We start from the raw sequence: 26,010 nt of genomic DNA, 5'->3' as shown, positions 1-26,010 counted from the left end.
TACTCACACACTCCCACACTCCGCACACTCCCACACTCCCACACTCCCACACTCCCACACTCACACTCACACTCACACTCACTCTCGCTCGCTGACTCACTCACTAATCACGTTAAGAACAGACCAACGTACGACCGCGCCTCGCCTCGTGGCGAGGATTGAGGCTGGTCGACAAGAGACGCTGTCTCACCAGACAACGGGGACGCCTGCAGACATGGTAGCCGCATCTCCACTGCGCTCCATCCAGCAATCGACGGCTCGATCGTTAGTTTCCCAGCCTGGCAGCACAGCATGAGCAGTTAAGACCGACATCACGGCCAGACAGCAGGGCTTTAAACATACTATGACACAGACATTCACACGCAGCAGTAAGGGTTAACATATATGCACAGGTACATCTCACACAGCATGCAAGTTACATATATACACAGAATCATGCCAGCACACAGGGTTAAACATATATGAGCACAGACATCACACCAGCATACCACGGTTAACATATCATGAGCAGCAGACATCACGCCAGCGCATTACGAGGGTCGTTAACATTACATCAGCACAGACATCACGCAGCAATACCAGGTGTTAACATATATGAGCCACAGACGGATCAAGCCAGCATACCAGGGTTAATATATTGAGCACATGACATCACCAGCATACAGGTTAACATATTATCGGAGCACGACATCATCGCCAGCATACAGGGGATAACAGTTCATCAGCACAACATCATGCCAGCAGTACAGGCGTTAACATAGTATGACTACAAGGAATCACGCCAGATACCAGGGTTCAACAATATTGAGCACAATCACGCCTACGCATAATACTAGGGTTAAATATTTTGAGCACAGACAATCACGCCAGCATACAGGGTTGACATATATGAGAATGACATCATGCCAGCACAACGGTTAACATATATGAGCACAGGAAATCACGCCAGCATACACAGTCATAATTGACACATATACCACATAAGCACCAGTCCAAAAATATGAACACAGCTAGAATGCAGGAATAGTTTATGTTACACATGTATTACCCGTATCGCAACACACCCCTTCCTACACGACATTACCATCCCTGCTTCTGTACCTTTCCTCCTAATCTCTATTTTATCTTCCTTCTTTCTTTCCTTCTCCTCCTCTCTCATTCTCCTCTCTCTTTTTAACTTCTTTTTTATCGCTTACTCTTACTCCTTCCTCTTCTTATTCATTCTATCTCCCTCGACTCCTAAGCCATATCTTTCTTCTGTGTGAGTGTGTGTGAGTGTGTGAGTGTGTGAGTGTGTGAGTGTGTGAGTGTGTGAGTGTGTGAGTGTGTGAGTGTGTGAGTGTGTGAGTGTGTGAGTGTGTGAGTGTGAGTGTGTGAGTGTGTGAGTGTGAGTGTGTGAGTGAGTGTGAGTGTGTGAGTGTGTGAGTGTGTGAGTGAGTGAGTGAGTGGACGATTGATAGACTAAATCAATCAATCAATAAACAATAATAAATGAATAAATAAACATCGGCACAGGACGAGAAGCACCTGCCGGACGGCGAGGGCTGGGAGTTCGCCATCTTCTTCAACACCAAGTTCCACATGAAGAATCGGCCGACTGATCTCGTGCGCAGACGCCGCTGGCACCGCAAGATGACGGCCAGCCAGGCGGGTGTCAGCCCTGTGTTTGTGAACAACCTTAAAGCACAGGCAGAGGTGAGAGAGGGGGAGAGCGGGAGGGGTAGAGGGAGGAGAGGGGGGAGAAAGAAAGAGAGAGAGAGAGGGGGGGGAGAGAAGGCAGAGAGGGGAGAGAGAGAGAGAGCGAGAGAGAGAGAGGGGGAGATAGGTGGGGGCAGAGAGAGTGAGAGAGGGGGAGAGAGGTGGGGTCAGCCCCATGTTTGTGAACAACCTTAAAGCACCTTAAGGCGGAGGTGAGAGAGGGGGAGAGCGGGAGGGGTAGAGGGAGGAGAGAGAGAGTTACTGCTACTGCTACTGCTACTGCTACTGCTACTGCTACTGCTACTGCTGCTGCTGCTGCTGCTGCTGCTGCTGCTGCTGCTTCTACTGCTGCTGCTGCTACTCCTGTTTTTTCTACGTACTGCTACTGCTACAGCGTCTGCTGCTGCTGCTTCTGCTGCTGCTGCTGCTGCTGCTGCTGCTACTTCTACTGCTGCTTCTGCTGCTATACTGCTACTGCTACTGCTATTCTGTTACTTCTGTTGCTGCTGTTACTACTGCTATTGCTGCTGCTGGTATTACCACTACCGCTAACACTAAAGCTACTATTCTACCACTACTTCAGCCTCAGAACAGCATACCGGACGTGGTGGTGTGGATGCTGAGTGGTAACCGCCGCATCGCCTACTATAGGATACCAGCCTACGACGTGCTCTACGCTTCTGACCCTGCCGCTGCAGGCTACAACTGTGGCAAAGTGCAGACGCTGAATCTAAAGGCACGTAACCACGACGTTCTCTCGTTTCTTTGTTTCGATATACTTGTTGTAATGTTGGCCTTTTTGGGGTTTCATTTGATCTATGATTCTTGTCATAATGTTAGCCTTTTTTGGTTTGTATTTCTTTGTTTACGTTCTTTTGCTTTTGTTAAATTCAATCCAATTTATTTCAAATACAAATTCACATTGCTGCATGATAATTTTGCAGTTTAGCTGCCTAGTGAAAACTACAACCTGATAAAACCTTGATAAATCTAGTGAAAACTACAGGAAAAAAATTTGTGACAACTGCACCATTAATGGCATTATAAGTGAACTTCCAACATCTGTTGTGAAAATGTGTACAAATGTACGCGCTCATCTTGTTTAATGCTACGCGTAAGACAAATAATAGATTGGAACCAAATGTCGTTCTGTTATGATTCTGCTCTGGATTAATTATTATAATATGTTAATGTAAAGAGTGCTAAAACGTATCGTTTCTCCATTTAATATACCATGCAGTATCCTGGGAGTGGATTGGCTGGAAACAGATCGATGCCCTGTCATCTAAGGCTGAAGGCTTGGCTTGGCCTGTCTAAGTATGACCAGCACTGGCACCAGTCACAGTTGGATGGAGAGTTGGCAGTATTTGCTGAAACGGTAACATCTATTTATATATCGATCTTTCTGTGTCTGTCTGTCTGTCTGTGTGTCTGTCTGTCTGTCCGTCCGTCCGTCCATCCTGTGCACATGCATTTGTTCCTACCTAACTCTTTAATGCTTGCTTCTAATGGAAAGGAAATGGAGTTACTTTCGCCTCATGATCTATTGCCTTGTAAAATCTTCACAGTACTGAATACTGATGATGACTATTTTTTCATTTTTCGTGTTGAGTACGAATCTGTATAGATATTGCACAATATACATATAATTTCATGGGTGAATATGTTTTACAGTGATGTGTGATTCATGTGTCAACTCTTTAAGATTTGTGGTACTGTTACCATATGAATATTCTCTGATCTTGCAGTATGAAAACCAGATGTATATACCAGGGATTAAATGGACTAACAAAGCACCAACCATGGGTCGATCAAAATGGTCTGATGCTAGTGGCAAGGTAACAACATTAACCAGTTCACAATTTCATTTCCTTATCATGTGCATATAAGCTAAGAAGGTTATCAGTAAAATTGGTATGTCATACCTGTACCCTTGATGAATTGGTGCTGCCAAACATTCCAGTGGTCTGATTAGTACGTAAAACATAGTAATTAAGCTATGATCTCCAATTACTCTAAAAACAATACGACTAGCCAATTAACAAGATAATGTATGATATTTGATAGAGTATATTTTGTGTAGGAGTATGAGTGGTATGATGTAGTCTTATTTTTTGTATGTGGATATATATAATGATATCTTAATTTGCCTAATGCATGATTTCTTTCGCATAGCTCAAATTGCCAAAAGACAGCTTTGTTGAGCCTCAAGGATGGAGATTCGTAGGAGATTGGTACATAAGTCCTGAGATCAGGTATTATAAACCAACAATGAACATGTACAGCGTATAATATGGCTATAGATATGTTCACGATATTTAAAACTAACTGCCACATCATTACTTGTGAAGTGAATATGTGATCGAGTCAGCAGACTTCAGTCAATATGGGTCTAGTGATCCCCTTATTACCCTGCATGCATGCATATCAGGAGTAAATAATAGCTCATTATTTGCTTCCGATAATACACGTAAAATTAGCATAAATAAAAAAATATCTTCTTATTTATTCATGGTGCAAATCCGATTAAACTACTATTTTATAGCCACTAGCTCAAACCATACCTTGTACATTATACCACAAAAATGTGGCTTAAATGTATTATATGTACGAATTCATGTAATTTAATGAGAACCTTATCATAGTCTGTTGTGATGTAGTTCTCGAGAGTTTTCGAGAACACATATGAAGTAGAATCGATGTATCCTGGCCAGGCCCTATATAGACAGCTTTAGTAATCAATCTTTGCTGATATAGGATGTTCTAAAACATCATGCATTAATTAGCTTTCGAAGTTAATAATTTAGGTGAACCCGCATGAAAACATGTAACCTCGTGTAGTTTGAACGACCTATCCAGAATATCGAAGGCGGTACGGTTATCTCGCTCGGGAGGATGGGTCAGTTGTCTGCGGAATTTTGAGTATACTTATGCGTAGACTAATGAGCGATATGTGTGTGCTCGCTATATAGCATGCAGTTTGATCGTGATGCCGGTCACACCAAGTTTATGGAGGATGCGTTCGAGTGTCAGATGAGACTGCCAGGAATCGGCTGGTCAGCGCCAGCTGTTGGCATACCGTGGTCTGACGTCGTGAGTATATATAGATGTGTGTACCAATGTGCACATCCCCCGTGCTGGTTCATGACTACCGGCTGTCTCTTACATTAACTTTATTCGTGTTGGATCTGTTAAATCTATGACAATCCCGACGAATGTGTATGTAGCATACAATACATAATTATATTCCAATGGAATTCTATAGAATACATAATACAATTCTATATAATATAATTTAACCTTTACACCTATATATGTGCGTGTGCTTGTGTGTGTGTGTGTGTGTGTGCGTGCGTGCGTGCGTGTGTGCATGGGTGTGTGTGCGTGTGCATGGGTGTGTGTGTAGCAACAGCAGTGTGGGTGTGATATGAACAGCTGAGTCCATCACTAAGCTGATTCGCATTTCTACTGTGGTGCTGATGGATAGAGAGAGGAGCCTGCTATGGGAGAGTGTGTGTGTGCTACATATGTCTAGTGTCTACGTGTTAAATTGTTACCATACTAGTCAAGAACTGGTGAATGATCTGACAAACGTTTAGCTAATCCAGGTTTTCTTTCTCTCTTCGGGGACTGTTTGGCAGAGAGGAGATTCTGCGCTACTGACGAAGGATGAATTCGTTCTGCGCCAGAAAGGATGGGATTGGGAGGACGTGTGGGAGACTGACGTGAATAGGGCTGTTGATGAAGAAGGTAAACCAGTAAAGGAAGGAGGAAGCGGAGGAGGAGGGGGAAGGAGTAGTAGAAGAAAATGAAGAAGAAGATATGCTTAGGAGTAGGGAGCAATAAGAATCAGAATAAGAAGAGGAGAGGCAGTAAGGTCACCACAAGAGTCAGAGAGAGGAAGAATGAGAAGAGGAGGAGAAGGAAAGAAGAAGGAACATAAATAGAAGATAGGTAGGAAGGTACAGAAGCAAGGGATGGTAATGGTCGTGTAGGAAAGGGGTGTGGCAGATAGCGGGTAATACATGTGTAAACATTAAACTATTCCCTGCATTCTAGCTGTGTTCATATTTTGACTGTGTGCTAGTGTGGTATATGTGTTCATATTATGACTGTGTATGCTGGCGTGATGTCTGTGCTCATATATGTTAACCCTGTGTGCTGCATGGGGGGGGGGGGGGGAAATGTCTGTGCTCAATATATGTTAACGCGCTGTAATCTGCGTGCATGTCTGTGGGCTCAAATATGTTAAGCTCCTGTATGCTGGCGTGATGCTGTGGCTCAATAATGTTAACCCTGTATGCTGGCGTGATGTCTGTGCTCATATATGTTAACCCTGTATGCTGGCGTGATGTCTGTGCTCATATATGTTAACCCTGTATGCTGGCGTGATGTCTGTGCTCATATATGTTAACCCTGTATGCTGGCGTGATGTCTGTGCTCATATATTTAACACCTGTATCATGCGTGATGTCTGTGCTCATATATTGTTAACCGCTGTAATGACTGGCGTGATGTCTGTGCGTCATATATGTAAGCCCTATGCTGGCGGGATGTCTGTGCTCAGTATATGTTAACCCTGGTAGCTGGCGTGATGTCTCGTGCTCGATATATGTTAACCCTTGTATGCTGGCGTGATGGTCTGTGCTCATGATATGTCTAACCTGTATGCTGGCATGATGTCTGCTGCTATATGATGTTAACCCTGTATGCTGGCGTGATGTCTGTGCTCATTATGTTAACCCTGTATGCTGGCGTGATGTCTGTGCTCATATATGTTAACCCGTCGTTATCACTGTGTGATGTCTCGTCTGCCAATATATGTTAACCCTGTGTGCTGGCATGATGTCTGTGCTCATATATGTTAACGCCTGTAATCTGGTGTGAATGTCTGGCTCAATATATGTTAACCCTGTATGCTGGCATGCTGCTGTGGCTCATCAGTATGTTAACCCTGTAATGCTGGTGTGATGATCTGTGCTCATATATGTTAACGCTGTATGCTGGTGTGATGTCTGTGCTCATATATGTTAACCCTGTGTGCTGGCGTGATGTCTGTCTTAACTGCTCATCGCTGGTCGCTGCACAGGCTGGGAATACACGATCGAGCCGTCGATGGCTGGATGGAGCGCAGTGGAGAAGCGCTACCATGTCTGCAGGCGTCGCCGCTGGGTGAGACAGCGTCTGCTTGTCGACCCTAGCCTCATCTCTCGCCACGAGGTGAGCAGCGGTCGTACGTGGTTGGTCTGTTCTTAACGTGATTAGTGAGTGAGTCAGCGAGCGAGAGTGAGTGTGAGTGTGAGTGTGAGTGTGGGAGTGTGGGAGTGTGGGAGTGTGGGAGTGTGTGAGTGTGTGAGTGTGTGAGTGTGTGAGTGTGTGAAGTGTGGGAGTGTGGGAGTGTTGGGATTGGTTGGGAGTGTGTGAGTGTGTGAGTGTGAAGTGTGATGAGTGTGTGAGTGCTGTGAGTGTGTGAGTGCTGTGAGTGTGGGGTTTTTTGGAAAAGTTTTTTTGTGTGAGCTGTGTGGAGTGTGTGAGTGTCGTGAGGTGTGGAGGTTAGTGTGAGGTGTGAGTGTGTGAGTTGTGAGTGTGTGAGTTGAGTGTGAAGTGTGTGAGTGTGTGAGTGTGTGAGTGTGTGAGTGAGTCGAGTGAGTGAACGATTGATAGACTAAATCAATCATCATAAACAATAATAAATGAATAAATAAACATCGCACGGACGAGGAAGCACACTGCCGGACGCGAGGGCTGGGAGTTCGCCATGCTTCTTCAACACGAAGTTTACTGAAGAATCGGCCGACTGATCTCGTGCGCAGACGCCCGCTGGCACCGCAAGATGACGGCCAGCCAGGCGGGTGTCAGCCGCTGTGTTTGTGAACAACCTTAAAGGCACAGCAGAGGGTGAAGAGAGGGGGAGAGCGGGAGGGGTAAGAGGATAGAGAGGGGGAAGAAAGAAAAGAGAGAGAGAGAGGGGGGGGGAGAGGCAGAGAGGGGAGAGAGAGAGAGACGCGAGAGAGAGAGCGAGGGGGAGATAGGTGGGGCAGAGAGAGTGAGAAGAGGGGGAGAGAGGTGGGGTCAGCCCAATTGTTTGTGAAGAACCTTAAAGCACCTAAGGCGGAGGTAGAGAGGGGGAGAGCGGCAGGGGTAGGAGGGAGGAGAGAGAGAGAGAGAGAGAGAGAGAGAGAGAGAGAGAGAGAGAGAGGGGGGGAGAGAGGGAGAGGGGGGCGGAGAGGGAGAGAGATCGAGGAGGGAGGATAATCATTGCGTTTTGGCCAGTTTTTATTATTGGTATTACAATGAATATATTTATGCAATATATATGTATATATATATACCTATACGTTCATGTACGCACGCACTCACGCACACACCTATGCATATCACTGTAATCAGATAGTGTAAAACCAAACAGTGGACTAGCAACTGGTACTGAAGGAGGAACACTGTCTTGTTACCTTTTGTTTTGTCAATCATCGGTGTTTTGTTGTTCCAGGATTCTGATGATGAGGAGGAGGATCACACACAGACTGCTCCCAGGATGTTCCTGTCTTTCCAGCGTACGTTCCTCCCTCATACACGCACACGCGCACCCGCGCACGCGCACACACACGCACTCACGCACGCACGCACACACACATACACGCACTCACGCATGCACGCACACACACATACTAAATACAGAGATTGATAGATGTAGATTTGGAGGAAACATCTTTCTTTTCATAAGGTCCAAAAAGTGAAAACGATGTACACTGCATATGTGTTATAATTATGCGATATAGATTTTATATAATTGTAATGTTCATAAATTTCCAAACAGACATCAAGTATACACAGTATACGGTATAGGTTCATACTGATTCTGCTAGCCTCGTATACTTATGTACACCCCATTGATGTTTGCTTCAGAGGTTTACAAGTATCAGCTGAGGGCATACGTCTATCAGGCCAGAGACCTCGACGCTGGTGATACGAGGGGCACATCTGACCCATACGCACAGGTGAGCAGAAACTGACAGATATGCACAGGGGAACGAAAACTGACAAATACGCACATGTGAGTGTAAACTGAAAAATACGCACAAGTGAGTGAAAACTTACAAATACGCACAGGTGAGTTGAAACTAAAAAATGCACATGTGAGTAAAAACTGAAAAATATCCACGGGTGAGTGAAAACTCACAGATATGCACAGGTGTTAGAGTGAAAACTGACAAATACGCACAGATGAGTTAAAACTAATAAATATATACACAGGCGAGTGAAAACTGACAAACACAGCCCGCATAACTCGTGAAATATTGCAGCGAAATATCACTCGTGCTAACGACATTTTGCACCTGTGCAGGTGAGTTTCCTCGGCTGCAGTCAGTCGACAGAGATGGTGCGTAAGACGGTGTCGCCGACCTGGGACCAGACGCTGATATTTGAGGAGATGTCGCTGTACGATTCACCGGACAGCATGCGCACGAGCCCTCCCAGCATCATCGTAGAAATATTCGACTTCAACAAGTTTGTAAGTACGACATTACTGCAAGATGTCTACCACGTGCACCATCTAATTTATTTATTTATTTTTATGTTTGTATGTTTTTTTATTGAAAAGTTTTGCATCATTTTGCATTAAGTTGCAGGCTTGCATAAGAATTTTTAATGTCAAGTTGATGCCAAATGGTTCTACGATGGTTAGTGGGTATAGCAACTTTAGCTGATATAATGATTTATTTATTTGTTTAATTCATTAATTAGTTATTAAAAAGGTTAACATCAGTTCAGCATTAAGTCTGACACTTGTTTACAATATGTTAATGTTTAATTGATGGCAAGTTGTTCCACGGTGGTTACTGGCAATGCATCTCTAGCTGATATCATGAACATATGTATACTACAGGATATCCTATGTATTCTCTAGGATACATACGTTAATGGTGATCTGTAGTTTGGGACACAGTATATGTAGGATATGGTGTGCATGTATTTGAGACAGTTGAAATTAAATTCTGTACACTGGTTTGTTATCGTACAGCTAAGTCTAATACGTTTTTCTGACAGAATTATGGTTATAGAGTGTTCATGTATGTGTTTTTGTATTCTATTATTCAACATGTATTAGTGCATATATACACTTAACTCGTTATTTGTTTCATGCAGCATGTATCATAGTTCTCACAGGTGAGGAAATAAAACACGTTTACATATAGCTAGGAGATATGAAAGGATCTATAGGAAAAGAAGCCTGACTGGTTTTCTAAAGAAAAACTTATATGAGCTTTTGCTAAATGAAACATCTACATCTAAATAATTGAGAGTATAGTATATTATAGTATAGAACTTTACATATTACTGTACATATTATTATTATTATTATTATTATTATTATTATTATAATATTTATTATTATTTAACTAAGCCGAGTAGCTTGGGTTTATACGTTCTCACAGTCACTATGTATGTATATGTGTGTACATATGTGTTTCTATATGCGTATATCCAGCTAACACATAACGTTTTCACAACGTTGCTGGAATATGTTGTAGTTTGGTTAGGTTAGGAATAACATTGCAGCAACGTTCTATAGAAACGTACCATGCAAACGTTACACTTGCACCTTCCCACAACGTTATGTAGTAGCGTTTTAAAAACGTTATTAGGACGTTGCATACGTATATGCTATTATACATATTTTTCTATAGTAAATTGACATCTGTAAATATATATATTGCTGGCAGTACAGCCAGCTTTGAACCTCTTCGTATAACCAAGGAACGATACATACGTGTTTGTATGCGATCGCCAGCCAGATTATATAATGCGTGTTGACTTCGGTCTCTGATTGTGGTCGTAAATGAATCATTCCAGATCATTATATCACGGTTTATCGTGAGGTAACCACTCTGGACCATTGCAGGGCAAACCGGACATGCTGGGCAGAACATTTGCAAAGCCGACGGTGAAGCTGACAGCCGAGGATGCGGAGAGAGAGACGCAGCTGCGGTGGTACAGCATCGATAACGGCGACGATGGTGGCGAAGGAGGAGGAGGAGGAGGAGAGCTTCTCGCTGTTTTCGAACTCTACCTGGTGCTTTAGCTTTACTTAGCTTTACTTGGGAGTACTTAGCCTTACTTAGCTTTACTTAGATTTGCTTAGCTTTACTGAGCCTTACTTAGATTTACTTAGATTAGTGGAGTATAGAACACGTGTATACTCCAGTTTATGTACATTTTATTACATGAATACTCACTCTATAGTATGTATATTCTCATATATTAAGACTTCTGTGGTATTCATATAGTTTAGGATATGAATTTGCTAGTGTATTAATTCTTTAGTATCTGAAGTATTTGAAGTAGTATCTATAGTATATTAAGTAGTTTTCTAATATATGTAGTGAATTTATAATTTAAATGCTGGTTATAATAAATGATACTGATGAGAAATTCGTACGTTGCTGAAATAATAACATGCTGTTTCACTGCAGTCATTCAGGTTGTGTAAAGTATTGTAGCTTTACTATGCGCATGGTAGCTAGTCTCTATAATTTTTGTCGCATCTCTGTGTGTGGGCGTGTAGATCTCTGAGGAAGTTCCGCTGCCATTCAAGCCATCAAAGAGGGGCGCCCTCTATGAAGTGCCTAGTGGAATCAGACCGGTGCTCCGTAGGACGGCTGTTGAGGTAATTATATATATTTATCTTTTTTACCCTTATATATACATACATATATTATATATATATATATATATATATATATATATATACAGAGAGAGAGTGAGAGAAAGTGTACCTGTGTTTACATTGTCATCAGGTGCTGTGCTGGGGCGTGCGGGACATGAAGTCCTTCCAGCTGGCTGCAGTCACCTCGCCCTCCGCTCAGTTCAGCATCGGTAGCAAGACCATCTCCACGGAAGTGATACGCAGCACGAAGAAGAACCCAAACTTCACCAACCCGATTCTCTTCTTTGATGTTGTGAGTGTGTAGTATTAGGCATGCATGCACACACGCACACGCTCGCACACATGTACGTGCATGTAGGCACGAACACACGCACATGCTCCCAAACATATGTACGTGCGAGTAGGCACGCGCACGTGCACACGCGTATGTGCATGCACACATCTACTCATGCAAAAACTATAAAGATGTGTGATGGTATATGAAATTGTGATAGCGAAAGGGTTTAATTACATATTATATTTAGCTAGTGGTTCATTGCATGTATTCCGTGTTGGTAAGTATAGTAGTTTATAGCACATGTGTTTCATGTTGTTAGCTGATAATTCATAGCATGTGTATGTTCCATGTTGCTAGAAGACTCTTTGTTAATCTATATGTTCTGCATTGTTAGCTTGTGGTTCATTATATTCCGTGTGGTTAGCTGTTGGACCAATAGTGTGTGTTATGTGTTGTTAGAGGACACTTCATTAGTGTGTGTTCCATTTAGTTGGCTAGTAACTAATTAGTATGTGTTCTTTTTATTATGCGGTAGTTTATTGCGCACTGTTCTGTGTTGTTCTTTAGCTGCTACCAGAGACGGAACTGTACACGCCACCTTTGAACATCCGCGTGAGGGACCACCGTATGTTCGCGCGCCAGCCCACAGTTGGCATCACCTCGCTCGCATGCATCGACAAGTATCGCTGTGCCACGCTGCCACCAGAGGGCCTCAGCAGCCTCAAGCTTGAGAGTAAGGGGGCTGGAGAGATTTACTGCCACTATGGTGGCCCGTGGAGTTATGAAGAGAGAGACGGAGAGAGAGAGAGAGTGAGAGGAAGAGAGAGAGAGAGAGAGAGAGAGAGAGAGAGAGAGAGAGAGAAAGAGTGTTTTCTGCATTCTTTGTGTTTGTGGTTAATTGCATTTTGATTTCCTAAGAAAGCTAGCTATAGCTACGATTGCCTCCTAGATACAATAATCATGTAATCATGTAACAATGTCATAATATAGTATAGTATTATAATAATGATAGTATTAACAATAATACCATGAGAAGTAAGGTAATAGGGCATATTATTATAAGTGAATATCATTATTTAAAGGATTCATGACATGTCTATATAATATACATAGATTTTATATATATATATCTTTATGATGAGGACAATAATGATGTTAATACCACTACTAGTACTATTGAAACTAATCAGTTTAATAATACTAGGAGCATATATACTTGATATATCTAGAAATACAGTATGAAAATGCATGTTCTCATACAGTTGCAGGCGTAGATAGCACAGACCGCAGTGGAGAGCACATCATAGACCTGGATATAGAGGGCGCTGTCGATGACAGTGATAATGATGATATTTCGCTTGCAAAGCTGGGAAAGACGACTTCCAAGTCAGCGCTCGTGTCAAAGTCTGATCTCACGGTGAGCCATGTGAATATATAGCTATAGGTGCAGGGATAATTAACCCTGAAATTAATAACTAATTAATAGGGCTAATTAATAATGCTATATCATGCTGTTATCATATTAATTTATCCATCTGAGATTGGTTTATAACCATGCCTCTCTTAGATATTGTTGGCAGGTCGGTCAATCTAGACCAGTACGTTCTTATACCTACGCCCATGTTTTGCATGCCAAAGAGTCAACTTTGGAGCACTCTGTTAATTACCAAGCATTTGTTCTAGAATGTGCTATTGCAGCACTGATTGGCTAGAAGTGCCTGTCACTCACCAGACAGATCAATATTCTAGAAGTGCTACTTTGATCATTGCTGTGCCTGCTAGTTGCCATGCATCCTTCTGACTGCTTGGTCTCATTCTTTGCTCCAATGTCAGCCATAATTTTTACTTCAATTCTATTTCTATTTCCTTTCCTGCATCTTCTTCTTTCTTCTCTGCACTAGAATAAGGAACGTGAAGGTGTACAGAGCATTTTTATGTCTGTCTTGCTTGAATTGCTGTGTGCATGTGTGACTTAATTGCTGTGTTTCTGCCTTGCCTGTAAGCAGAGTGTATGAGACACTGTGTGTAGACATGAGAGACTTATTTTTGAAGGAGAAGTTGATATCAAAGAAGGGCGGCATAACGACTGCAAAGAAAAGCATGCGGAAAAAAGCTGTTGAAAGTGGCAAGCTTATTGCGACACATGACTCTGCCCTAAATAAGTGCATGGTTAGTGTATTATATGTGTCTGTTAGGCGTGCGGTAAGAAATATTGGAATAAGTTTATTGAATTTTGCTAAAATATAAGAGTGCGAAATACATAGAAAAATACATAGTATAATTGTAAGAAGTTTATTTTATGATAAATCCATTTATTTAACATGTTATAACAACCGTTTTGACAACTGATTTGGTTGTCTTTGTCAGGCAGGTTAACCTAAAATTACAAAATCAACTAATGGTAAAAATGAGTTTCTTTTTCCCTCTGTAATAACTCCTATATGTTTCTCTAAGCCATCTATGATTTTCTAACAAAGTGACCAAGCCAAACTTTGCGAAAACATGCATATAAGACGTACTGAACTCATTCTCGTTAAGTTATTTTTAATCGTACAACAACAGAAGCAGTTAAGTTATTTTTAATCGTACAACAACATCACATGATATATAACTTATACGTATGAGCATTTGAATTAGCTAGAATTATGGTTCTATAACAAGCTTGCATAGTGCGGTGTGTCATTCCACGCATTGCCTTCTATATTGATCCACTTTCGATCACTAATATTTTGATACCATGAACATACATATACATGGTATAGATACGTGTATATATTGTATTTATTAATGTATATAAGCGCACTATTACATATAGGTAGTATATATATATATCTATTAACAGAAAAATAAGCTTCTGAGTTATTATTCTCGTGTATAAGTTGCATCCCAACTTTTTATATTGAGTTCAGGTACAAAAATGTGTTACTTATACACGACTAAATACGGTATATGATTGTGTTGATGGTTGTAGCTTGTTGTGTGTGTGTTTCTAGGATGATACCAGTGAGGGTATTGACTGGTGGTCCAAGTACTACGCATCGTGTGGACAGGAAGACAAGGCGGGGCACTACCTTGAGAAGAACTATGATACAATCGAGGTATGAACCAACTGTAATGACGTGGCAAGTACGGACGCACGTGCTGGTTGACGATGGAATGGCAGACGTTTGATGGTTCAAAGAAACTTGTTGAAATTATTCGTTTTTTTTTGGTTTGATTTGAGATTTGCATTGATCTTTTATTTTTACACTAGATTTATGATACAGAGCTTGAGCAGCTCGAGCGCTTCGATGGCTTCACGGATTTTTGCGACTCGTTTCTTCTGAACCGCGGCAAAAACCTCGAGGATGAGGAATCTGATGTCATCGGGCAGCTGAAGGTGACGCCGTTTATTAAAGGCTCACAATGTGCATCCAAACGCTAATTTCTACAGTACTAGACTAGCAAATACTTCGTGGCATGAATAATCACACTACCTTATGACAAAATAAACTCTAGCTCCTCCAATTTCACTGCGCGTTGTCTTATAAAAGGTATTTTGAAAATACCTCCAATGTTGTTGAAATTCTCCGATGTTGTTGACAGTTTCCCCAATCTCCAAGCAACCGTGCAGCGGTGGCGCGGTACAGCGGTACGGGCGCAGCAAAGATAGAAACATGTGACGTCACCAAACCAAGTCGATGTTATGTTGTTTGAAACAAGTTAGCGTTGGCGCCTGATTACCTGATTTCGCACCTCTTTCTTGTTGGGAACGCGCAGTCAAATGGGAGGAACTAGAGTTTATTTTGTCATAAGGTAGTGTGATTATGCATGCCACAAAGTAGTTGCTAGTCTAGTACTGGAGAAATTTCAGCGTTTGGATGCGCATTGTGAGGCTTTAAAGCCTCGCTTTACATGTGAAACTATAGCCCAGTGTAACCATGCACACACCATGCAGTGCATACATGTGTGCCTGGTGTTCTGGAAGTTTGGTTCACGTTAATTATGATTATAAGATTTTTTTAAATTGCACAGTTTGTACATAATAAAGCTAAAGCGTATGCTTTTATGAGCATCGATCAGTAGGAAAGATTGTCAAAATGCTAGTAGTAACACTATAACTATATATGCTCCACTTATGCTCCAAAGTCCTGTAATTATACTCTGCTCCGAATTATGCTGTAATTATAATCTATGCTCCAAACTATGCTGTATAGTTACGCTCCTAGCAAGCTTTGCTGTTGTTATACTCCAAACTATGCTGTAGGCTACTTATACTCCAAAATATGCTGTACTTATACTACAAACTATGCTGTACTTATACTCCAAAATATGCTGTAGTTATACTCCAAACTATGCTGTAGTTATGCTCCAAACTATGCTGTAGTTATGCTCCAAGCTTTGCTGTAGTTGTACTCCAAGATATGCTGTAGTTATGTTCCAAACCATGCTGTAATTGTACTGTAATTATTATCTGTGCTCTAAGCACTGCTCCATGCCCATACTTGCACTGCAAACATTGCTCTAATTTTATGATTCAATGTACGTTTGTTTGGCAGGTGTTGTGTAAGATATATCCATTACCAGAAGATCCCAGCATTGCATTGCCACCTAGGTATCTCACAAGTCTGCCTCCATCTCAGCCAGAGGAATGCCTCATCAGGGTTTACATTATCTGTGCAGTAGATTTGCAGCCAAAGGATAACAATGGCTTGGTAATTAAGCTCAATTCTGATACCAGTTAAGGTCAAACAGTGTCAATAGTATTACTCGTGGGGCATCTTCGAGGGCCGTGTTGTGGGTGATATTCGATTAATATTTTTCAATTAATATACGATATTTTATATCCCGTGCAACAACATCATTAACATGTTGTTCTAATGTGATTACGCAGGAGTAGGGCAAATTAATGGATGCAAACTATAGAATCAGGTATGGGACGTAGGTGAGGACGAGTGCAGGCAGTGTCATGTGGGTCAGGGGGCCGTATATAGTTGGAAACATTTAATTCGTAACCTTGGTCGTAATCGTAATATTACGATATTTCTCACAATGAGCCCGTGACATATACATCAGAAGTAGATAATAGGGTTTCCTATTTGTTCCCTATTATCTACTTCTGATATACATCCACAAAGATTATATAGCTAATTTATGCATAACCTTGTGCGACATAATTATATTCGTTACATAAGCTGCTCGATTGTTAAATCTGGTTCGATTTCTGCTTGTTCCTGCTGAAGCTCCGTATATATATATATATATATATATGTATTGCAGGCCGACCCATACCTAGTTGTGAAAGTAGGTGACGAGAAGTATAATGGTCGTGATGAACGCAAGGCCAACACTATCAACCCAATATTTGGACAGTAAGTATAACTACAGCTAACCTGTATAACTACACAGTTAACCTGTATAACTACAGTTATAACTGTATAACTATACAGTTAACCTGTTTTGTATTTAGACTAGAACAGGCTGTGTTTAAAGTTATCTAATGTCTAATGATTTTTACAGTAACCTTGAATGAGGTTTTATAGTTAGATCGCCCCACTGGCCCCAATGTTTCAAAGGTCTTTCTCGAAGGTAACTGTGTTACCATTCCATGGCCTTGTGATTGAATATAATCATATAGTAATAATGTAATATCTCTAATATATACATATACCCTATATATGTATATACCATACATTTATCATGCATGCACATATGACGCCTGATGTGGGTGTAAGACCATGAAAGTCTGCATAATTGTGCAATGTGCAATTGTGGAGCTAACACGTAGCGTATAGGGGACATAATTGGAAATGAGACCTAATTTTTGGAAAGAAAACGACATAAATGGCATCTAGAAGGACATGTCTAACGCACCGTTGTTTTATGAAAACATGTTTGTAATATATATATATATAATTTATTATGTCAATTTGTTAATTAACGTATAACATACATACAGTTAAATTAACCTCAATTATCCGAACGAGACGGGCGGGGGGTATTTTGTTCGGATAACTGATCTGATCGTATTACCGTTGAATATTCACGGGAGCTTAAGATATTGTTCGGATAATTGATGTTTGGATAACTGAGGTTTGACTGTATACGTATAGAGGACGTAATCGGTTACTTAGAAAAAGAAGCAGACAGCGCCTTTCCACAGTGGCTGCCCCCGCCAGCATGCCGGTGTATCACTGCTGACGTCCTGATTGGTTACTTCTTTGCGCAGGATGGTAGAGCTGAAGTGTGTGATCCCGCTGCACACTCACCTGCGCATGCAGCTGTGGGACTATGACCTCGTCAGCTCCGACGATCTGATCGGCGAAACCTCCATCGACCTCGAGAGCCGCCTGCTGAGCAAACATGGCGCCACCTGTGGGCTCCCGCGCAGCTACTGCACGTGAGTGTGACCCCCCCGCCCCCCTGTGCTGCCCACAGCGACTGCATGGGATCTCGTATCTCACGCCGGCGCCATCTGCTGGTTTCTTTCATAACTTAATTGTATATGGTTATGTGTGGTTGTATCTGTATCATAGAGGGTTCTTGTAGTTCTCCTCCCCCCACCCCCGCACCTCCACCAGAGGGCCTTTGTCTTGAATTTGTTGTGTAATTGCATTATTTTCATCGTAGTTAAATTGAAAGTTACGAGATGGTGTAGGATCTCGTAATGTTAAGAGGAAATTTGCTTGGATTTGTTATTCTCGTAACTTTGCGATGTTGCTGTCAATGGTCTACAAGAAAAAGACTAATTTTGTTTCTGACAGTGGGCCCCTGGCTTTAGGAATTAGTATTTATAGGTTAATAAATTGTAACTAGTATTTCTTCGGGAGTAAAAAACAAAAAAGTTTATAATTACTATTGGTTTCTTCATATTGCTATAGGAGAACTGTAATTCTTCCCATGGGGCGTGGTGGTAGTTATCTTTGCAATGATGTGTTATATGAGCATATTGTGAGAGCATGTGTTCATGGTAGTGCTGTGTGTATACGTGTCACATACCTGTAGATCGGGCCCTAACGAGTGGCGACTCGGTACCACACCGATGGAGATGTTGGAAGCATACTGCAAGCGAAACAGCATGAGCCTACCTCAGTACTACGGGAAGACCGCGGTGAAGATAGCAAACAGGGTGCTAAACATCGGTGACTTTGGTAAGCAGTAGTGTGTCGAATAATTAAATATTGTGTGTTATTATAAATAATACCATATAATTTGATATGATTCTTGCTATTCGTCGTCATCTTATTTTTCTTCGGCTTGTTCTTTTTTTCTTTTTCTTTTTTCTGTTTTTCTTATAAGAAATAGTAGTAATAGTATCATCATGATGATGATGATGATGACAACGACGACGATACTGATGATGATGCTGATGATGATGATGATGATAACGATAATGATGGTTATTATTAATGTAGTATTTCTTTCATTCAGTATATGTATTTAATGTACTGCGGTGGTGACACTGAATTAATTTGTCCGGTGTGGTGGATTCTTTGTGTTGTTGTGCAGAGAAAGGAGACGCAGCCATTCAGCTCAACCTGGGTGAGACCGATCAGAGACTGGCGCTGCACGTGTTACGTCAGCTACCGCTTGTACGCGAACACGTGGAGACGAGGCCACTCTACAATCCGATACAACCTGGTCTAGAGCAGGTACATGTATACCCGCATACACATACACATTCAAACTGATCTAGTCAAACCTAGCTGTGTTAGTGGACACCTATTGAACTGACTCCTGTCTGCGAAGAAAACCTTTCTCGTATATGCCCGAATCTCGTAACTCATATATATCTGATCAGATTTTATCCATGAAACTTGTGATTGATTGTACAACGTGTATATAGTGCATGGTGTTGTGTTTGGTGTCTAGTATGAGAGTTAGTATAAGTTCTGTATAGGCTACAGAATGAGAAACCCTGGGACTATGAGTACACCAGTTTTAATTAATTATTAAATTTAATGTTTGGTGACATTAATTGCAGGGTAAGCTACAGATGTGGGTGGACATCTTCCCTCGTTCTTTGGGACCACCAGGAAAAGCTGTTGACATCACCCCAAGGGTTCCACACAAGTGAGCAAATAAGCATTTTATGGAGCACAAGTTTTTTACTATCGTGGTTTTCATATAGTGCTCACTCTTGCTTTATTAAGCAAATAGAGAAAGAGAGAGAGCAATTCATTGAAATTCCAATGAGTTGGTTCATCTATTATACCCCATCGTCATCAATTACAGTACCTACTACTTTGTCTGTATAGACACGTTTTAAACGTCAGTTAACTAATAATCATGCATATTCCCCTAGCTGATGTCACACTGCCGGTAATTGTCTTACAGTAAAATAATTACCGGTACAATATTATTATAATTAACGTATATACGACAAAACTAGATATTTTCTATAAATTATTATTATTATTATTATTCGTATATGTACATGATGTATGGCTGTGTTAACAGTGCATTGATAAAAGACAATTAGGATTTGCAAGATCCTCACTGTCAGTATAACGTGTTGATGGCGTTTGTCTGTGACAGCTATCAGCTTCGCTGCATCATTTGGAACACGAAGGATGTTGTGTTGGATGAGACATCAATCACAGGAGATGAAATGAGCGACATTTACGTGAAGGGATGGATACCAGGCAAGTTACTGCTACAGACAACATGTATAACCTTGTCAATCAGTATTACTTTGTGTTCATATACTTATATATATATATATATATATATATATATATATATATGTTATTGCTACAGAGAACATAATATGTATATACATATTATCAGGAGTGTATCAATACACTCCTGATATTGATACACTCCTGATATTATATTATAACCTTAGTGTTTGGTATAACTTTGTGTTGACAAATGTATGCGAAATCTCATTAAATCATTTACACAACATGTATAGATTCATTGGGGGAGGAGCTCTTCACACAATTTTAATTAATTTCCCATCAACATGCTTGTTTCTGCCTGCAGGTATTGATGAGAAACAGAAGACGGATGTGCACTATCGGTCTTTGGACGGGGAGGGCAATTTTAACTGGAGATATATCTTCCCGTTCAAATACCTGCCAGCTGAGCAGTCCATCATTGTGGAGAAGAAGGTCTGAGATGTTAAAAAACGTGAACTAACGTTTAGAATTAACGCAGTAACATAATCTAAAATAATCTAATGACATACTTTTATATTGTGGTGACTGTGATTCTTTGTTTAATATCAGGAGCATTTCTGGAACCTAGATGAAACAGAGACTCGTCTCCCTCCCCAGTTCATCGTTCAGATATGGGACAATGACAAGTTCTCAATTGATGATTTTCTAGGTAACCGTGTGATAGATACATCTGTGTGTGTGTATGCATGTGTGCGTGTCTGCTTCCTGACCGTAGCTTGACAGAACCCTCCTACATATTGTGCTTCTACGAAATTGACGCCATGCCTGCAATCAATGTGCAGTCGTAGGATTGAAACACTAGCTGGGGGGCATCTCGTGTGGATAGGGTTGTTGCAATCACAAAGTCTTACACTATAAGTAACAGTTGAAGTATTCAACCATAACTTGTTAGGAGTAGTTGAGATGTTAAACTGTAGCTTAGGAACTGTTTAGGTGTTGAACTATAGCTTAGCAACTGTTGAAGTCTTCAGCTATAACTTAGAAGGAATTTCTGTGATGTTAGAACTATAGCTTATAAGAAGCTGTTGAACTACAGCATAGGAATAGCTGAAGTCTATACTATAACTAGAAACCAAGCAACTGATTGAGTATTAATCTGTAAAGTGTTTAGCAACCATCCACAATAAATCTCTATCGCTGTCTCTCTCTCACACACACACACTCTCTCTCTCTCTTCCTCCCTCCCTTCCTCTCTCCCTCCCTTCCTCCCTCCCTCCCATGCCTCCTCCCTCCCCTCCCTCCCTTTCTCCGTCTCTCATCTCTCTCTTTCTCCGGTCGATTGCAGGATCCCTGCACCTGGACCTCACCAGCATGCCGGAGCCAGCAAAGTCTGCCAAGTCCTGCAGTCTGAAGATGCTGTCGGACTACCAGCCTCTGCCCGGTGAGAAGCCGCCAGCGCAGTGGAAGACCGTCTCACTGATGGACCAGAAACGCGTGTTCGGCTGGTGGCCCTGCTACAGCAATGCGGCAGGCAAGGACGGACGACGCCAGCTAAGCGTGAGTACTCTGTGGAGGTTTGGTTGCCCTTGGGTGCTCTGTACAGGTTGGATTGACCCTGCGGGAAGACTGTTGTGAGTGGAACCACTGGTCGGCGCTGGACTGAGAAAAATTTCGAAACCGGTTTTGAACCTGTGAAGGTCGGGTAAAGCAAAGGTTACGTCCAACTAACAAGACGTTACTGGTTCTCGACTTTTTGGGAGCTTATTGGAAAGTGAATAATTATTAATGACCAGAAAGAAGCACAGGCCACTGGGAGTGACATAGAAACACCGGCATGCATGTAAACGATGAGAGTTATTAGTTATAATGACTCTTCAAGTTGCCTGACTGCTGTACAGTGATATAGATTCTAGTGAGATGTATTCTCTATATAGGATGTCAGTTGTGATATGCCTCTAGGAATTAAATGGTTTCGGATAAAATGTTGTGGACATGTATTTATACTATATTAATTATATATATATATATATATATATATATACATATATATATACGTTATACTATAATATATAGTGTCATGAGCTGCGTGGTTTCTCGGTACGTAGTTGTTGTGCAGATAATTTACATGTTCTGATTCACGTTTTGTGCGGTCCTCACTTTGAGGAAACAAATTGTAGTTGCCGATTTGTGATTGCAAAGAAAATTCTCGTTATGATTTCTCATCAATTTACGATTGCAGGGCAAAGTGGAGATGACATTAGAAATTGTCTCAGGAGAGGAGATCGACACAAAACCAGCGGGGAAAGGCAGAGATGACCCCAACATGAACCCCAAGCTGGAGGAGCCCATGTAATTATAACTATTCTACATTCACTTCCCCGAAATTCTTCTAAATATTTATCGTTGTCCAACAGCTACTGTTCACGTGTAATGATGAAGATATCAGTGCTTAATGCTTCATTTCGGTAAACAGCTGCATTTAAATAATTCAGACAGTAATCGATCAACTATATATTTCTAACTATAGTTTTCGCACGCCTGGTACACTGCTATGCCGTATTAGCTATGTGCACTTGAGCCCGGGTTACCAGACACCTTTATGTGACAGGCATCTGTCTCTAAAGCATGCGTTTAGGGTGCCCCTTCACTGACCTTTGTATACAGGTTGCATTTTATTCATAGATGTGAATTTTTTAGTAGCATGGTGTGTGCCTGCCATATAGCATTTACCCCTTCTCTTCTTCTTCCGTTGTCAGTCTTCCATCAACTGGCTGATGATTATGACTGTGGCAATTAACGACTGATGAAATTTCTCGTCATGATTACGATAATTTTGAAATTCAATTGAATTAAATTTAAATGTCATGATTGGTATACAGTTGATTGATTAGTTGGGATGAGGCTGTGAGTGATGAAGATGGAGATCCAGTTCTTTCTTGAAATCGTCCACCAAGTTTATGATAGCTAGTTCAGATGGTATAGCGTGTTCCACAGTCGAATTAATCTGTGTTAACTATCTCTTTGTGGCCTGTGGTGTTCACCAGTATTAAATGCTGCCTTCACCATATCATTCTGTGTTATTGCAGACGCCCAGCCACGTCCTTCTTGTGGTTTGCCAGTCCATTCAAAACCTTGCGCTTCATCCTCTGGAGAAACTACAAGTGGTGGATCTTGCTGTTCATCATTGTTCTTCTGCTCGTTATCTTCGTCATACTGTTCGTATACAGCTTGCCGGTGAGTGATTCCCTATAATATGTGGGGAGTGAGAGAGCGAGCATTGTAGCGGTAGCCACCCATGCAGATTCCGTGTATTTTCCCCTATAGAGGGATCGAGCTACTATATAGTCACTGATATTGTAACGTGGTCTGTTATTTTGCTGTAAACGTGTAATGGCAATTCCTTAAAACCTACAGTTTTCTTCAGATCTGCAAACACGGCATTGTAGACTTCGATTTCTTTCATCACAAGTGGCATACATTAATCGAAAATACTAATCAATAAATAAAAAATAATCAGGGAATATTTATTTTTTATGTAAAGGATTGATGTATAGTTTACATGGCGGGTGGACAGGTCTGATGCGTTTTTACCTTTATTTTACAGGATGCTACCATGACTAGACTGGTAGAGAAGATCTGGCAGTAATCAGTATTATAAATGAGTGAATCTATGCAGCCATGGCATAATATGCTGCATGCATGCAGCAGTCTACCCTAGGTCGTCTCTCATGAATATCACGTAAACAGAAACAAATTATAGTATAATATATATACATATATATCAGAAATAGATAATAGGGAAGGAGTGTGACTTCAATAAACAAGAGAAATTCGTCATTTACTAGCCTTAGAATACCTACGATTTACTATGCGTAACTCAACCAACTTGAGCTCAAATCGTACACAGTACATTCGCCTAGCATCGTGCGAAATCGTTTCCTCGTATACACCCGCAATCCGGAGATATACAGACTAAAACGTACGACACGATTTTCCATTATGTTGCCAGCAAACTGAATGTATAAACCGCCTAAATTGAAACAAAAGGCAGCTACTAGCGAGCCACACCGCATCGCCGATGGAGCAAGTGCGCAAGAGCTGCCTTTTGTTTCAATTTAAGCAGTTTATACATTTAGTTTGCTGGCAACATAATGGAAAATCGTGTCGTACGTTTTAGTCTGTATCTCCGGATTGCGGGTGTATACGAGGAAACGATTTTGCACGATGCTAGGGGAATGTACTGTGTACGATTTGAGCTCAAGTTGGTTGAGTTACGCCTAGTAAATCGTAGGTATTCTAAGGCTAGTAAATGACGAATTTTCCTTGTTTATTGAAGTCACACTACCCTATTATCTACTTCTGACATATATATTTCAAGATCCGAAATAACACAACACTGAACACAAATGTTCCGCATATATATATTGTGTCATGTTATATTGGATCTTGAAATATAGTAACGTATGGAGTGAAATGTTAGTCTGTGCTACCATATGCCACTACGTGTTTATACTTGTCAGTAGAAGTTCGTTATCCGTGCCCATGAGGCATATGTTAATTGTGGTTTGATGACTATGCTTGCTGTTTTCGAATTCCTGTTTCCAATCTTTATTTTAAATAAGAAATTTTCAATAACTCTTGCTTTTGGATCAATGTGTGTGTGCGCACGTGCGTGCGTTTTCCTACTAACACTTGTCAAAAAATGCCTGTAATGGGTCTTTGCAAGCATAAAGAACTAATAAGTATTAAATAGATGGTCCAGTGAATCATGATGCTTTCAAATGCATATCCGCAACAATCTATAGCATGTCTTAATCAGATATGGACGTGAATAAATTTCTCTGTCGAAACAGGTTGGTTTCTAGAAGTATTGATTAGTTTTTGATTATAGATTTTGCTACAGTATAATCATGCACTATTTATGCCAATTATTTTTACCTCTGTATTTGCAGTTGTTATATTAAATTGCACTTCGGTAAAATATATTATAGAGTATAAAACAATATGGAATAAGTATGCAACCTACAGTTGTAGCTAACATTTACATCGAATAAAATTACTAAAATTATTAAAGAATTAATTAAAGATTAATAAATAAATCCGTGTTGATACATGTTATAAATCGTGTTACTGTGATATAATTTCTATGTAACTCTAATACTTTCATGAAGTACTTTTAATTGCACCACCGTTGTAGCTATGGCGGTCGGCAGCGGTCGGTAATAGCCGGCTATGGTGTTGGCAGACCGGCACGCAGCTGAGCAATTGTGGGGCTCCTAGCAACCGGCCAATCCTGGGCCTCCTAGCAGCTGACCAATCAAGGGCCTCCTAGAAACCGACCAATCGTGGGCCTTGTAGCAACCGACCAATCGTGGGCCTCCTATCAACTGGCCAATCGTGGGCCTCCTAGCAGCCGACCAATCGTGGCCCTCCTAGCATCCAGCCAATTGTGGGCCTCGTAGCAACTGGCCAATCGTGTGCCTTGTAGCAGCCAACCAACCGTGGGCCTCCTAGCAGCCGACCAATCGTGGGCCTCCTCTCAGCCGGTCAATCCTTGGCCTTGTAGCAACCGGCCAATCGTGGGCCTCGTAGCAGCTGGCCAATCGTGGGCCTCCTAGCAGCCGACCAATTGTGGGCCTCCTAGCAACCGACCAATCCTGGGCCTCGTAGCATCCGATTAATCGTGGGCATCCTAGCAATCAACAATTTTTTAGCAATCGCCCCCCCCCCAATCCCACGGTAGGAACTTTTCGTATTTTTGA

The 26,010-nt window shown here is 41.4% G+C and overlaps 1 protein-coding gene across 1 annotated transcript in view; it reads left to right on the top strand.

The window, feature by feature from the left end:
* Positions 1-24,075, top strand: part of LOC106812133 (dysferlin-like) — a gene marked incomplete at its 5' end in the record, with an annotated part of 51,816 nt that extends 27,741 nt beyond the window's left edge. The window contains 32 exon segments of the mRNA XM_014815921.1: positions 2,282-2,434; positions 2,939-3,076; positions 3,447-3,536; positions 3,874-3,953; positions 4,671-4,791; positions 5,340-5,448; positions 6,788-6,919; positions 7,415-7,503; positions 8,189-8,252; positions 8,605-8,696; positions 9,044-9,211; positions 10,604-10,774; positions 11,267-11,368; positions 11,499-11,660; positions 12,213-12,378; positions 12,908-13,062; positions 13,698-13,814; positions 14,639-14,743; positions 14,899-15,024; positions 16,184-16,339; positions 16,905-16,996; positions 17,854-18,024; positions 18,630-18,775; positions 19,134-19,276; positions 19,609-19,697; positions 20,163-20,269; positions 20,613-20,740; positions 20,858-20,957; positions 21,594-21,805; positions 22,488-22,597; positions 23,335-23,482; positions 23,853-24,075. Of these exon segments, the coding sequence (XP_014671407.1) occupies positions 2,282-2,434; positions 2,939-3,076; positions 3,447-3,536; positions 3,874-3,953; positions 4,671-4,791; positions 5,340-5,448; positions 6,788-6,919; positions 7,415-7,503; positions 8,189-8,252; positions 8,605-8,696; positions 9,044-9,211; positions 10,604-10,774; positions 11,267-11,368; positions 11,499-11,660; positions 12,213-12,378; positions 12,908-13,062; positions 13,698-13,814; positions 14,639-14,743; positions 14,899-15,024; positions 16,184-16,339; positions 16,905-16,996; positions 17,854-18,024; positions 18,630-18,775; positions 19,134-19,276; positions 19,609-19,697; positions 20,163-20,269; positions 20,613-20,740; positions 20,858-20,957; positions 21,594-21,805; positions 22,488-22,597; positions 23,335-23,482; positions 23,853-23,894 (3,984 nt within the window). The 3' untranslated portion in view covers positions 23,895-24,075.
* Between the last annotated feature and the right edge of the window lie 1,935 nt (positions 24,076-26,010).

The sequence above is a fragment of the Priapulus caudatus genome, unplaced genomic scaffold (genome assembly GCF_000485595.1).
Source record: "Priapulus caudatus unplaced genomic scaffold, Priapulus_caudatus-5.0.1 Scaffold611, whole genome shotgun sequence".
NCBI lineage: Eukaryota > Metazoa > Priapulida > Priapulimorpha > Priapulimorphida > Priapulidae > Priapulus > Priapulus caudatus.
The sequence above is the reverse complement of the archived record's forward strand: the minus strand, read 5'-3'. Positions and strand labels throughout refer to the sequence as shown.